The sequence below is a fragment of the Apus apus genome, chromosome 5 (genome assembly GCF_020740795.1).
Source record: "Apus apus isolate bApuApu2 chromosome 5, bApuApu2.pri.cur, whole genome shotgun sequence".
In the NCBI taxonomy this organism is placed as follows: domain Eukaryota; kingdom Metazoa; phylum Chordata; class Aves; order Apodiformes; family Apodidae; genus Apus; species Apus apus.
This window is the reverse complement of record NC_067286.1, coordinates 2,054,046-2,066,420: the sequence shown is the minus strand read 5'-3', so window position 1 is coordinate 2,066,420 and position 12,375 is coordinate 2,054,046. Positions and strand designations below refer to the sequence as shown.

At 39.0% G+C, this 12,375-nt stretch overlaps 1 protein-coding gene across 1 annotated transcript in view; it reads left to right on the top strand.

The window, feature by feature from the left end:
• Nucleotides 1–6,411, top strand: part of CAPRIN1 (cell cycle associated protein 1) — a 35,570-nt gene extending 29,159 nt beyond the window's left edge. The window contains 4 exon segments of the mRNA XM_051620219.1: nucleotides 1,514–1,708; nucleotides 2,894–2,994; nucleotides 3,607–3,670; nucleotides 5,143–6,411. Of these exon segments, the coding sequence (XP_051476179.1) occupies nucleotides 1,514–1,708; nucleotides 2,894–2,994; nucleotides 3,607–3,670; nucleotides 5,143–5,207 (425 nt within the window). The 3' untranslated portion in view covers nucleotides 5,208–6,411.
• The last annotated feature ends 5,964 nt before the right edge of the window (nucleotides 6,412–12,375 follow it).

Genomic DNA, 12,375 nt, shown 5'->3' with positions numbered 1-12,375 from the left:
TTGTACTATTTGAGATGACATTTTAAAAAGGAAATAGTAAGCTAGAATTGGGAGCAGATACGTACTACTTATCACAGGTGGTGCAGTGGTCACAAAGATGTAGAACCTTTTGCTAAAATCACTTACACAGGGTTTGAATACAGCAGACAAAATGCTTTCCAAGTCAGCAGGAGGAAGGACTGAACAATAAAATGTACATACAAAGCTGCTGTTCTACCAGCACTCTCCTCCCTTGCCACTGAAGTAAAATTGGCAGAGATAGGTTTTGAGGGAAGGACACAGGTCAGAGATGGTAAGAGTGAAATGCTAATAACTACTGAAGGTAGAGTAAGGGAAAAGAGTCACATCCTTTTTCTCTATAACTGATGATGATTTTGAAATTTGTCTTCTTTGCAAGCTGGGATACTGGGATGGGTGAATGAGAAGAGGGAGAACCAGATTTTCATTGTTCATCTGTATGTTTTTTGAGTCATATACATACAGCACAAGGCAGAAAGACAGTCTGGGGAATACTGGTGTTGAAAGTGGGCCATGCAATATTAAATTGGTAACTTACTTGAACAGTAGGTGGAACTGTCAGTACATGGAGAATGCAGTGGCCTTAGAACAAAACCTGCACACATTAAACACTTAAAAGGATGAGCACTTCTTGCATTCCATGAGAATGAGTGGGAAGCTGGGGAGAAGGGAGCTCTGGGCTGAGTGAATTAGGTGTAAACTTGTGCTCCCTATTGGGTGATTTCCTGCCTACAAGAGGGACTTAGTACTTGCAAATTTTCTTTGAGACCTTGCTTCAGCATTTTGGGTATCAGGCTAAATTTTACAGCTGTTTTGCTCTTTTATTACACTTGGGGAGCCTGTAGCCCTCAGATTACTTTTGTAATCCACTTCATTCCTGGTGATTCCTGTAAGTGAAGACGTTGTGGCATGCTTCCCTTCAAAGATGCAGATAGTCTCAAGCTGTCCATCCTGCTCTTGCCTTTTGGTTTGCATGTCCTGGATAGTGAGAGAATCCCCCAACCTGTACAGTCAAAGTGGTATCTCTGTTAAAATGTTCCCATCAATCCCAAGTTAGAGCTTCACCTAAAAGAATTGAGTCAGTGAGCACAGAGATTTCTTAGTGGCTCTCAGCCCCTTCAGAGAAGGTTACAAAACTGAGTTAACTTAGTCATACTGTTATTTCCAGAGTTACTGTTGCCTGTTTTTGAAGGGTTTGAACAGCACAGGAAAATTATACCTGCATTAGGAATAGTTTCTGAACTTACATAAGAGACTTCTTGATGCTGACTTAAATGAACTCTTCACAATTTCTGAGTTGTTTTAATATTGTGGGTTGTCTGACTCATCAACTTAATTCTTTATTCTGCAGCTTATATTTCTTGGAATGACTGAGCATTTATTGATGTGTTCTGTGGTATTTCAAAGGTTTCAGTGTTGAGCATGTATAGGTGGGAACATAAATCAACAAACACAGACTTTTGTACTTCTTTTTTTCTCTCTGCTTCCAAACTAGTGGTTGGTACTTACCACGGTTCCCCAGACCAGACTCACCAAGTGGCAGGTAACCACCAGCAACCTCCCCAGCAGAATACTGGATTTCCAAGGAACAGTCAGCCTTACTACAACAGTCGAGGAGTGTCTCGTGGGGGATCACGTGGGGCTCGTGGCTTAATGAACGGTTACAGGGGACCGGCAAACGGATTTAGAGGTGAACACCTTTATTAAACTCTCTCATTTAACTTTCCCTTCTTTCTGGAAGCATCATGTCCAGATACCAAGTGCTACTGGCCTACTCTTGTTGTTACATACTGTAGGAAGTCTCTCTAAAATTGCATTTGCTTTAACCAACTTAAGCAACCTGAATTGTAGGTGTTTGGTTAAGCTGCTTCTTAGGATGTAAACAAGCACTTTTTCTGTTCTGTGCTGCAGGATTAGTGTTTAATTGTGCATCTACTGCAAGTATAAGCAAACATGGAAGTACCCAACAGAATTTCACAACTGTCAAGTGAGGAATTTAGATACCAGTTGATGTTTCAAAAATGTTTATTTCCAGTTAAGGTAGAACCAGTGTATTTTAAGAGTTCCCTGTTTCATCATATTGAGAGCAGGCTTGATAATGTAGAAATACAAGAACAAAAAAGTCCAGAAGTCAGTATTCTGAGGCAATTAAGAGGACTAGAGGAATGATACTGTAGTTTTGGGTAAATTAAAATGTTCTTGATTCTTTGAGATTATTTTATGTCATTGTCAATGTTATGAAGATGTGTGTGTTAGAATGGGAGAAACATGGTTTCCTTCTCAAGTCTTCTGGGTTTAGACTAATGGATACAGCAGTGTGTGCTCTTGCCATGTTCTTTATGATATGGATGGAGAGCAGAGGAGAAACCCATATAACAAAAATAGAGCTGATGATAGTAGGGAATGCAGCAGCCACTACTTGTCTGTTTTAAATTGTTCTGGTTTCTAAATGTTAGACACTTGGGACTGAAGCAATCCTTGGACATGGTTCCCAGCACTCAGGAGAGTCTTGGCTTAGAAGCAGCTTCTTGCCTGAGTTGGTTGTTGTGGCCTTGCAGGGCACAGCTGTTATCTTTAGATCCTAGTTTTAGGGTTAGCTCTGGATTAAACATTATGTAACTCAAACTTCAAATTACTAGAGAAATGCATTGAATTGCCATTGCCTCCCAGTTACAAGGTCTTCATTCTCGCTTCTGGGAATAGTATTAGCACTGATGTTGCAAACATTGGCTTGACTTGCAGGTAAACAGTACTTACTGAAGGGGCAGTTTTCCTCAGATTCAGCTAAAATGCCATTACTGCTTTTTTTTTAATGTGGTCATGTAAAGCATGAGGCTGTCATTTCCAAGTGAGAGACCTGTGCTCTGTTCCCTAGGAGGATATGATGGCTACCGACCTTCCTTTTCCAGCACTCCAAACAGTGGGTACACGCAGCCCCAGTTTAATGCTCCTCGGGATTACTCCAACTACCAGCGGGTAAGATACCATCATGTTGTGCCAGTCTAGAAGTAGGAAAAAAAAAGTATCCATCAGCAAAAGCTCTCAAATCTATTAGTGGAAACTTTTCCAAGGCCTTTTTTTATTGCTCATGAAGACAGAAGTTTCAGGTACTAAACAGGTATTTTAAAAGAGCAGAATATGAAATGGCTGATTCTAACTGGGAAACGTGTTCTGTTTGGCTAATGGTTCTCTGCAGGAATTGGCCTAGAGCAGGGTGGAGTGAATTCAAAAAAACTTTTCTTAAATATAATTATTTTCCCAACTTTGTCAGAAAAAAGACCTTAAATCCATTTAGATAAACTTTTTCATTATTAATGTAATTTACATTTCTTATGTTGAACAACATACCTTGTTACTGGAGAGAGAATTTATTTTATGTTCTAATATAGCTGCTAGGTACTAGTATGTGTAAGGATTTATTTTCCTAAGATCACTTTAAACTAATGAAATGCTAGATGTTGCAGTCACAAACGTTTTGTCAATGCATATTGTTTTAAAAGCTTTTTATTTTATTGGCAGTTAACAGCCTCCTGAAACATAAGAATGCCCAGGTTTTATATCACAGCCCTTTTAATTTCTTTGCTTCAGGATGGGTATCAACAGAATTTCAAGCGTGGCTCTGGACAGAGTGGACCTCGGGGAGCTCCTAGAGGTAATTCCTGAGTAGTGAAGAATTTATTTGGGCTGAAGGGAAGTTTTTGATCCAACTTCTGAAGTTTTGCATTTAAAAAGAAACCTCACTCCCTATTCAGCAGGTCACAGTTGAAGAATAAGCTTACTTGCCTCTGACCTCATTGTTGACCCTGCTTTTGAACAGAGGTTGGACTTGGAGGAGGTCCCTGCTGACTTTAATTATACTGTGATTCTTTGAACTTGGTGGAGCTTTAGCTGGCTATTCAATGAGGAATGCTTTACCAAGAAGTTAAAATAACAATTGCTTTTGACATACTAAATGTAGCAGAACTCTACTTTGTTGCCTTGCATTCTTGAGAGCCTTAGGAAAGTTACTTTTTTTGTGTGAGGTTTATCATGACTTGAAATCTGCTTACTAGGTTTGTAAGACATGTTTATAGAGCAGACCACAGAGTTTAGCTGGCTGTCAGCCTTCAAAATTGTATGTTACTCTGCTGCATCTGTTGTGGAGGTCTCTTGATCTAAGGATACAGAACATCCCTCCATGCTCATCTGTTCTTTGATCCTGTAGAACTGTTGCTTTAGCTTATTGAGGTGTGTTGTCCTGTAGCTTCATATGAGTGTTTACCATGTGTTTGAGAAGACAAAACCAAAAATCCCACATATATAATGAGACTGTAGTTGAAATTCTGAATTTTATTTTCAAAACTGTTTCCAAAGTGCTTTTTTTTAGTAGATTGTTGGTGATGAGAAGGTCTTCTGTCTTAATGCAGATGTTTCCATGAGAATATTGAGCACTTTGTCAGTGAGGACAGCTTGAGGCTGTACCTTGCCCTGTCTGTGAAACCACAGTTCTTTTGTGGTAGTTGGAAGAGTTCTGTCCTTGACTGTCCTGGTACTGACAGCTTGACAATGTGGAACTGGGGCCTGAAGTTTAGTTTAGTTTCAGGTTGTGATGAAACACGGAGTGTGTTTTAGGAAACTCAGTTATAATAAAGGAGACTCTTGAGGTTTGTTGTCAAGGTTATGCAGGCAAACGAGATTCCCCAAGTAGCCTAAAATTCCTGTGTACTGAGAGTGTGAGCTAAAGGCAGTCTCTTTCTCAAGGAAGGAAGAAAAAAATGGAAGTTAAAATACCATTAGTTAGCTCACAGTACTTTAATTTAAAAGACAATAAACCAATTATTCTTCAAACTGCTGCAGAAAGTTGTCATTTTAGTCTTATGTTGAAATCTATGTGACTTGATATATTTTATTTATTTTTGTTTTTAATTGAAGTGATTATAACTGTAGTTTTGGGAAAAAAAAAAGCTGCAAACTGTAAAGACAGGTTACATGCTGTTGAGTTGTGATTTGAGGGAGCTTTTAGAACTATATATAGTCTAGATACACACCTGGGAATTCTTACCCAGTTTATACAAGAGCTTTTAAGAATCTTTTAAAAATAACCTGATTTTATGTGTAATTCAAGTGCCTTTTTATGTTTTCTAGGTCGTGGAGGGCCCCCAAGACCAAACAGAGGGATGCCTCAAATGAATGCTCAGCAAGTGAATTAAAGAAATTCACAGGATTATGTTTAAACGCCAAAAACACACTGGCCAGTGTACTATACATGTTACCAGAAGAGTTATTATCTATTTGTTCTCCCTTACAGGAAGTTTGTTGTAAAGGGACTATTTTCATTACCCATAATGACAGGACTACAGTTGCCAGCTTTATATTACCTGGATATGGAAAGGAACGAAACAACGTTTACTCTGCATGTTCTGTCCTAAGCATCATCTTGAGCCTTGCACATGAGATTCAGATTCCTCACCCTTGCTAAGAATAAAGCAACAAAGGCAATTTCCAGGGTGATCCAATCTCCATGGTTAACTGAAGTGGCAGGAAAAAGCAAAGACTCACTTCTGACATTTAAGTGATCTAAAAAAAAGAAATAAAATAAAATCTACAAATACGTAAAGATTTGCTGTGGTGGCAGTTGACAAAACTTAAAGTTCCCATGAAAGGATGGAAAAGGTGAAGTGTGGCTTGGTAGAGCAACTGCATTTCAGCTTTTTCTTAATTAAATTGAAGCACTGAACAGTGGAAGATGGATAGTAATGCATATTTCCCTAAATAAATAGGCTTTTAGCCAGTTTTTGACAAAGAAGCAGCACCCTTAGCTACAGCACTCCTCATCACCAGGGCCCTGTTTCTGTGGCTAAGGATTTAAGATCGCTTGCATAACTGCTAATGTAATTATGTAATTTTTTTTAAAAAAAGAAAAAGGAAAAAAAAAAAAAAGCTTTGATTTGGCACTTCAACAAAATTTTGCAACGAGTGTGAGATATAATCTGGATGGCCACTGTATATTTGATGTGAAGTATTTAGATATCTCTTTGAAACACTTTTAAGTTTCTTTGATAGCAATGACTTTTGTAAGGATTGGTGTTTCTCTGCCATTCCTTATGACTTGCACATTGTCTGTCACTAATACTTGACCTTGCTGTATTATCACCTAAATAACTGATGCCGGTACTGATGGAAATCTCTAATGGATAATCATAACACTTTTGGTTACATGTCCTTTTGTCTTTCCTGCAGCCTTGAAGGTTTTAAGAAATCTCAAATGCCCGCTGCTGCTGCCCTTTTAATTGCTATCTTTTGAAAAGCACCAATATGTGTTTGAATTGATTTCCCCTTTTAAGGGAAATGACAGCCAGCAGTTACAGTTCTAATGGTATAAGCAAGACAAATAAAACATGTTTATAAAAATTGTATCCTGGAACACTGGTTTTCAACGACTGAAACAAGTTTAATGTAGTGGGGTGACATTTCATAAGGTTGGTTGGTTGTTGGTTTGTTGGTTTTTTTTTTCCCCCTGATCCTCTTTTTCCTGAATAGATGTAATCCCTCCTCCTGTTTTCCTGATTTTATTCTAATAGCTGTAACTTCTTCTGGGAAGCTTTTTATGGACTTTCCTTTTCATCAAGGCAGCAATGTATAAAAGTAATGCCATAAGACTGGGAGCTGGAAAATACCGAGTCTTATTCAAGTTTTACTGCATACTTGTGGTATAACCTTTGGAAAAATCACTTGTGCCTACCTTTTGTGCACATGCACTCTCTCTGCAGTGGGGAGAATATTTTGATAGCTGCCTCCATAGAGGTGTTGGTAGTTCTGTTGCATTCTGTAGCACATGCAAGAAGAAAAGTGCTATATATGTTAAGTATTGCTTATCAAATAATTCCTGCCTGTGGAAAAGTGAAATTAAGGAACAGTTGTTAAACTGTTACATACAAAATTGAAGGTTGTTTTCACTCAGAGGGGCATTTCTACTTTGTATCACAACTGAACTGGCAGAATTTGTAGTTGGATTTTTTTGTCTTTGTGAAATAATCTGAAACTCCAAACAGGTAATAATACCACTTTTCCATGTTCTGTGTGAAGAGCACAAATGAGAAATGGTTTTACTGAGAGAAGTGATAAGCTTGTGAAGGCAATTATTACACACCAGACATCTTAAAATGATGCTGATGGCTGGAAGCAGCAGTTTTAGTCAAGGCTTAGAAACATTCCTTACCAGTGTAACAATATAAACTGCAGTCTGGGGAGAAGTTGCTGTTCTGTGTCTTTTTTAGGAAGCTGTTACTGAGATAATAGTCCCAACTGTTTTTTAACTGGAAAAAATAAAAAGACAAACCTTTTAATGTTAAACTGATGTAGGAAAACAGTGAACTCTCTTATTTTTTTTTTGTAAATCAGCTTACTTTTCAAATGGTTGGTAGAACACAAGGTATTCAGCTATTTCCATTGCATACCAAATGCTTCCTAAATAGATAATTGTAGTTGGACAGTAAACTTGCAGCATACTCAATTAAAGACCACTGAATGGATTAGAACATTCCACTTAAGTTTTGGGTTTTGTTTTGTCTTTTAACTTAAATTTATTAATAAATACTGGTTAGTTGAGAAGCCTCTTAAATTGAGATTAAAAATTGTAAGCCTTTTTGTGTGAAAATGGTCCTTTAGAGTAGCTGCTCTGCTGTGTGCTGATTGGAGGAGATGTATTATAGTAATAATCTTCAAACAGATACAAGATGTGTTTTTTTTCTGGGAGTTTGCACAGACTCCTTTAATCTCAGTACATCTAATAAACAGTATGCTGAAGAGCTGGCCCAGTGGCACATAGAGCCACTGTTCTTTTTCTGGCCTGTTTTAGAGGGGAGCTTTTATGTATCTTCACTTGTAACTTAGATCTAGATCTGAGTTACATCCAGATCACAAGCACTCCTAGATACATGTTTTGAACCAGATCACTTTTTGAACAAGGACCATGATAAGCGATCACATTGAGGCAAAATGGTGGCAGTCCTAGGCTGGTTCTGTTCAGAGCCCTTCAGAGTTGGGGGAGCTGTATTTGTTTTAGTTAGCTGCTGTTTTAGGGGAACTTGGGCCTGATGGACGTGGTTGGAAAGCGTGAGTGGCTGTAGCAAAGTGCTATTTCTGAGCCTATGTGTATACACATCAGTTGCACTCTTTGGTGGTTTTACTTGATTCTTCTGTGAATGGGTCTTCGGGGAACATAACAAACCAGGTGTGACTGCCTTCTTGCATGGGCAGCTGCTCCAAGGGGAATAGTCTTATTTTGGCAGGGGCCTCATTAATGTTGCTAGGCTGTGGTAACATAATGGTGTGTGTTTGAGAACAAGCTTCTAGCTTCACTGACTTCCTCTTGGCTGTAATACAGGGGTTCTTGAGGAAATAATTTACAAATCACTGGAGTTTCCAGATGCTTCTACCTACTGTTGCTGTGTCTGGGAAAGTTGGATCCTTCCTAGACATCCTACAGCTTAAATATTTAACTTCGAAATCGTGTGCTATTACCTGATATGTGAAGTCAGTGTTGTCCTACCTTTTACTTCTGTGTTCTTGTGTACAGGCTGCCTTTTTAAGAACATGGCACCAATACAACTTCTGGGTTTTGCTGCGGAGGGAGTTTCAGACTTCACTTAACTCTTGTTTTCTTTCCATGATACTGTCTTTTGTGTATAGCAATCTCCAAAGCATAACATCATCCAGAGTAGCTGGACGAGTAATGCTGACTTCTTGTTAATCACCAGTTAATGTATTCTGCTGGGACTCCCTAACTCTTACAGAACTTGAAAATATGTCTTCTCAAAATGTCCTGCTGATCTTGTTAGGCACATTCTTTTGAGTTACAGGTTACCTTCATCCCTGTCTTTGGAGAATGGATTGAGTTTCCTTCTTTCCCCCAAATAGCCATTGAGTAACTGTTCTGGAGACAGCAAAATTACTGGAAAGGCTTTCCTCCAGACAAATACTGAAAAGATGGTAAATTATACTGAAAAAGTGGTTAAACCTTGTATGATTTAAAAGAAAACAGATGAAAACTTTTGTGGTCCAGCAGAGTAAGATATAAATGAATTAATCAGAAAAAGCTTGGCTTTCCATCTCTTTTTAATCCTGGCATTGTCTAAGCTGAGTAGTTCATTTTCACCACCTCTTTGCAAGAACCATTCATTATAAATGCACATCTATGATCCAGGTGTTTGGGCTCAGTAAACAGAATTTGTGCTGTATTCAGTTTTCTTCCAAGTCTCCTGTGGATACAAAGGGACATGAGAATGTGGCTCATTAACCAGCCCCATTAAAGAGGCTGCAAGTCACATCTTGAAAAACAAGTATCATCCCTCTTGCTCATGAGAAACTGTTCTTGATTAAAGTGTATGTGAAGTGTTAGGAGAATTGAGGGTACGAATTTGAAGCTGAGTTGAGGTTTGCAACTGTATGAAATAGGCTGTGTATCTTAGTCTTTCAGATCTACTTGCCTGTTCCTACTTTGTTCCCTCTGCATTGAATGTGGATGGGAATAGAGGGGTTTTCAATTGCTTAAGCTGGCACCACTAAGCTCCACAACTGGAGTGAGTAGGTGTTCTTCACTGCTGATTGACTGAAAAACCAGTGCCTCATCTGAAGAGCACACAGGAAATAATCCTGAACAATAAATTACTGTTTGAAATTAGATTTATTTCTTACTTAAGCCTGGGCTGGTTGGAACTTGAGTGGAAACTCAAACATTGCAAGATTGTGTAGTTTCCTTCTGATTTTCTCTGAGTGACAAAATGTTAAAATTTCTTGGTCTGTTTCATCAGCATCTGAGTGTTGTCACATTGATCTTGGCTGTCTTGCAGTCAGTGGCAGGACCTGAACAGAAGGAGTTTTGACATTAGCTTTGGGGAAATGCTCCCTTATTTAACATCAGATTGTCGTACCTGATAGTCACAAAGAAGGATAATGGTTTCCATTCTAGTGTATTTCTCTTAGGCCAATTTGTTTTTCCAGAGGGGAGGAGATGGGGAAGGTCCTTCAGACTACCCAGTTTGCAAATACTGTTTGTAGATAAAATTTCCCAAGAGGAAAGGTTCCCTGCTTTTGAGAAGCCCACGACACCTGGCTGTCTAGGATTTGATGTTGCATTCAAGTCATCTAACATGAAAAGGAGAGAAGGCATGTGCTTCAGTAGTCTGTAAAGAAACTGAATGTCTCTTCCTCCATGTGAAAGACAGTCCCTGACCTCCAGAGATGAGAATTTTAAAGCAGCATCTCGGATTTCTGCCTCTATTTCTACAGGAACGAGATGTCACTGAATTTTTGGTGTGTTGTGGCAGTCTCTGGTGAGAAAGTAATTTTCTAAAGGGTGTAACTAAGGGAAGAGGTGCTAGTCTATGAACCTTCTATTAACTTTTCTTATTTTTTTTAATATAATGCAATTAAAATTCTTTGTGGCTGTGTAGGTCTATCTAGCCTTAATGGAGTGAAGGAAATTTCTTCCAAAATCCACATCCTAAAGCCAATTTGAGCAATGTTTTAGAGACCTGAATGAGGAAAACTTCAGCCTAACTTGACATTTTGTTCTGAATTAAATTGATCTGTGTCAGCTCTTGCTGCAATTATTAACCCATTAGTTTAAAAGCTAGGTTCTGTTCCACACACACACTTTTTAATGTTCATTAATCAGTCAGATGGGTGTAACTAGCTCAGTTCCAACTAAGGTGGCCAATTTCTCCTTTCCATGAAACGTGCTCAGATACCCCAATATTGGATCAAAGGTACATCTGAAATTTTCTTACCAAGGTTAATTTTAGTAGTTGTCCATTAGACTTCTTTTAAATGAAAATGTATTTCCTTTTTTGAAGCTACTCCATTTTAGAATAAATTCTAGTCATGCATCTACCGTAAAAAAATTAGTCTTCAGAATTACCTTTTAGTTAATTGTCAGATTTCAAGTTTCTGATGGCCTTAAACATACCTGTATATATATCTTTGCAGTTCTTTAACTCAACGTTTAAAACACATTGGTCCATGGCTTATGTAAACACTTGAAAAATAAATCTATTTAAATGTTCTATGTCCTTCCCTTTTAGCAAATATTTTACCTATACCTTAAGGAATTGTCTTGCTACACTTGTGTTTCTTTGGTGGTTTTGCTTCAGTAACTGGGTTTACCTGGGTTCACCTTCTCAAAAAAAACATTGTTCTAGAGCTTTTATGATTTCTAATCTAATAATTTTATCACATTTTTGCTATATTTTACAACTTACCCCAAAATACATCCAGTGGCAATAAACACATTTTCCCCATGATGTTGCCTGGTTTTAAATACTTCATTGTTCACATGTTTAAGTTCAGAACCTTTTTTTTTTTTTCCTTCTTTTTTGGCAGTATTAAAAGTTAAGAATAAATCTATCTATGCAAATGGCTTGGCTCCACTTTGCTATTGAAAGGTTATTAGGAATAGTTTTGCTTGCCAGTTTGAGAATAAGTGTTTCTGAAAACTATAAGTAAACCAATTCAGATTGATAAATTCTTCTACTGTTGCAGCTCCACGGTTGTGCAACTTAGGATTTTGTACAGAAGTCTTCCAAGCAGCTGTGGTTTTATTAAACTGCAGAGCTTGAATATGGAGAAGCAAGGTTCCTGATATTTCTTGGGATTTCATCATTTAGTATCAGATGATAATGTGTCCTAAAGGATGTTATTTTTCTGTCTGTGCTCTTTCATGTTTCCAGGAGAACATGTTATCCAAATGCCCATTTTCCCCCCCTCTCTCAACATATCCGGGGGCACAGAGCATGTCCCTGATGTTCATCCACAGACTAGCTTCATAAAATCATTAGGGACTCGGTTTCCTCCAACTGCAGGGCCGGATTTAGCAAGCAAGACTTCCTTAGAGCAAGGATTTAAAGCAGTAAAACTCGTGTGTTGCCTGAGAGCTTTGGTTTCTCCCTTTTTCAGTCGATTCCACAGAAGCCACTGAAGTTCCAGACCCTGTCGCTGCGTCTGGGTTTTTGGAGGGCGGCTGCTCACAGGGCAGTAATGTTAAAGGTAGCTTCCAAAACTCCTCTGCTTTTCCAGGAAGGAGAATCCTCATTCTTTAAGCCGTTCTCAGCACCACTCTCAGCCGAGGCCTCGGCGCTGCTGGGGCCAGGTCTCCCAGGCCTCAGACGTCTCTTCCCTCCACCTTCACCTCACAAGAAGGGGCAGGAGCTTCCTCACCCTTCCCTGCTGAGCACGAGAGCGTTTCTGCCCAGCGGCTGGAGGCTCCTCCGCCTCAGACAAACCCGCGCGGCGGAGCGGGAGGAGATTCCTCCGGGAACGCGGCCGCCGGGAAACCAGGGAAGGCTGAACCCCGCTGTAAACGGCGTCTCGAGCCTCTGA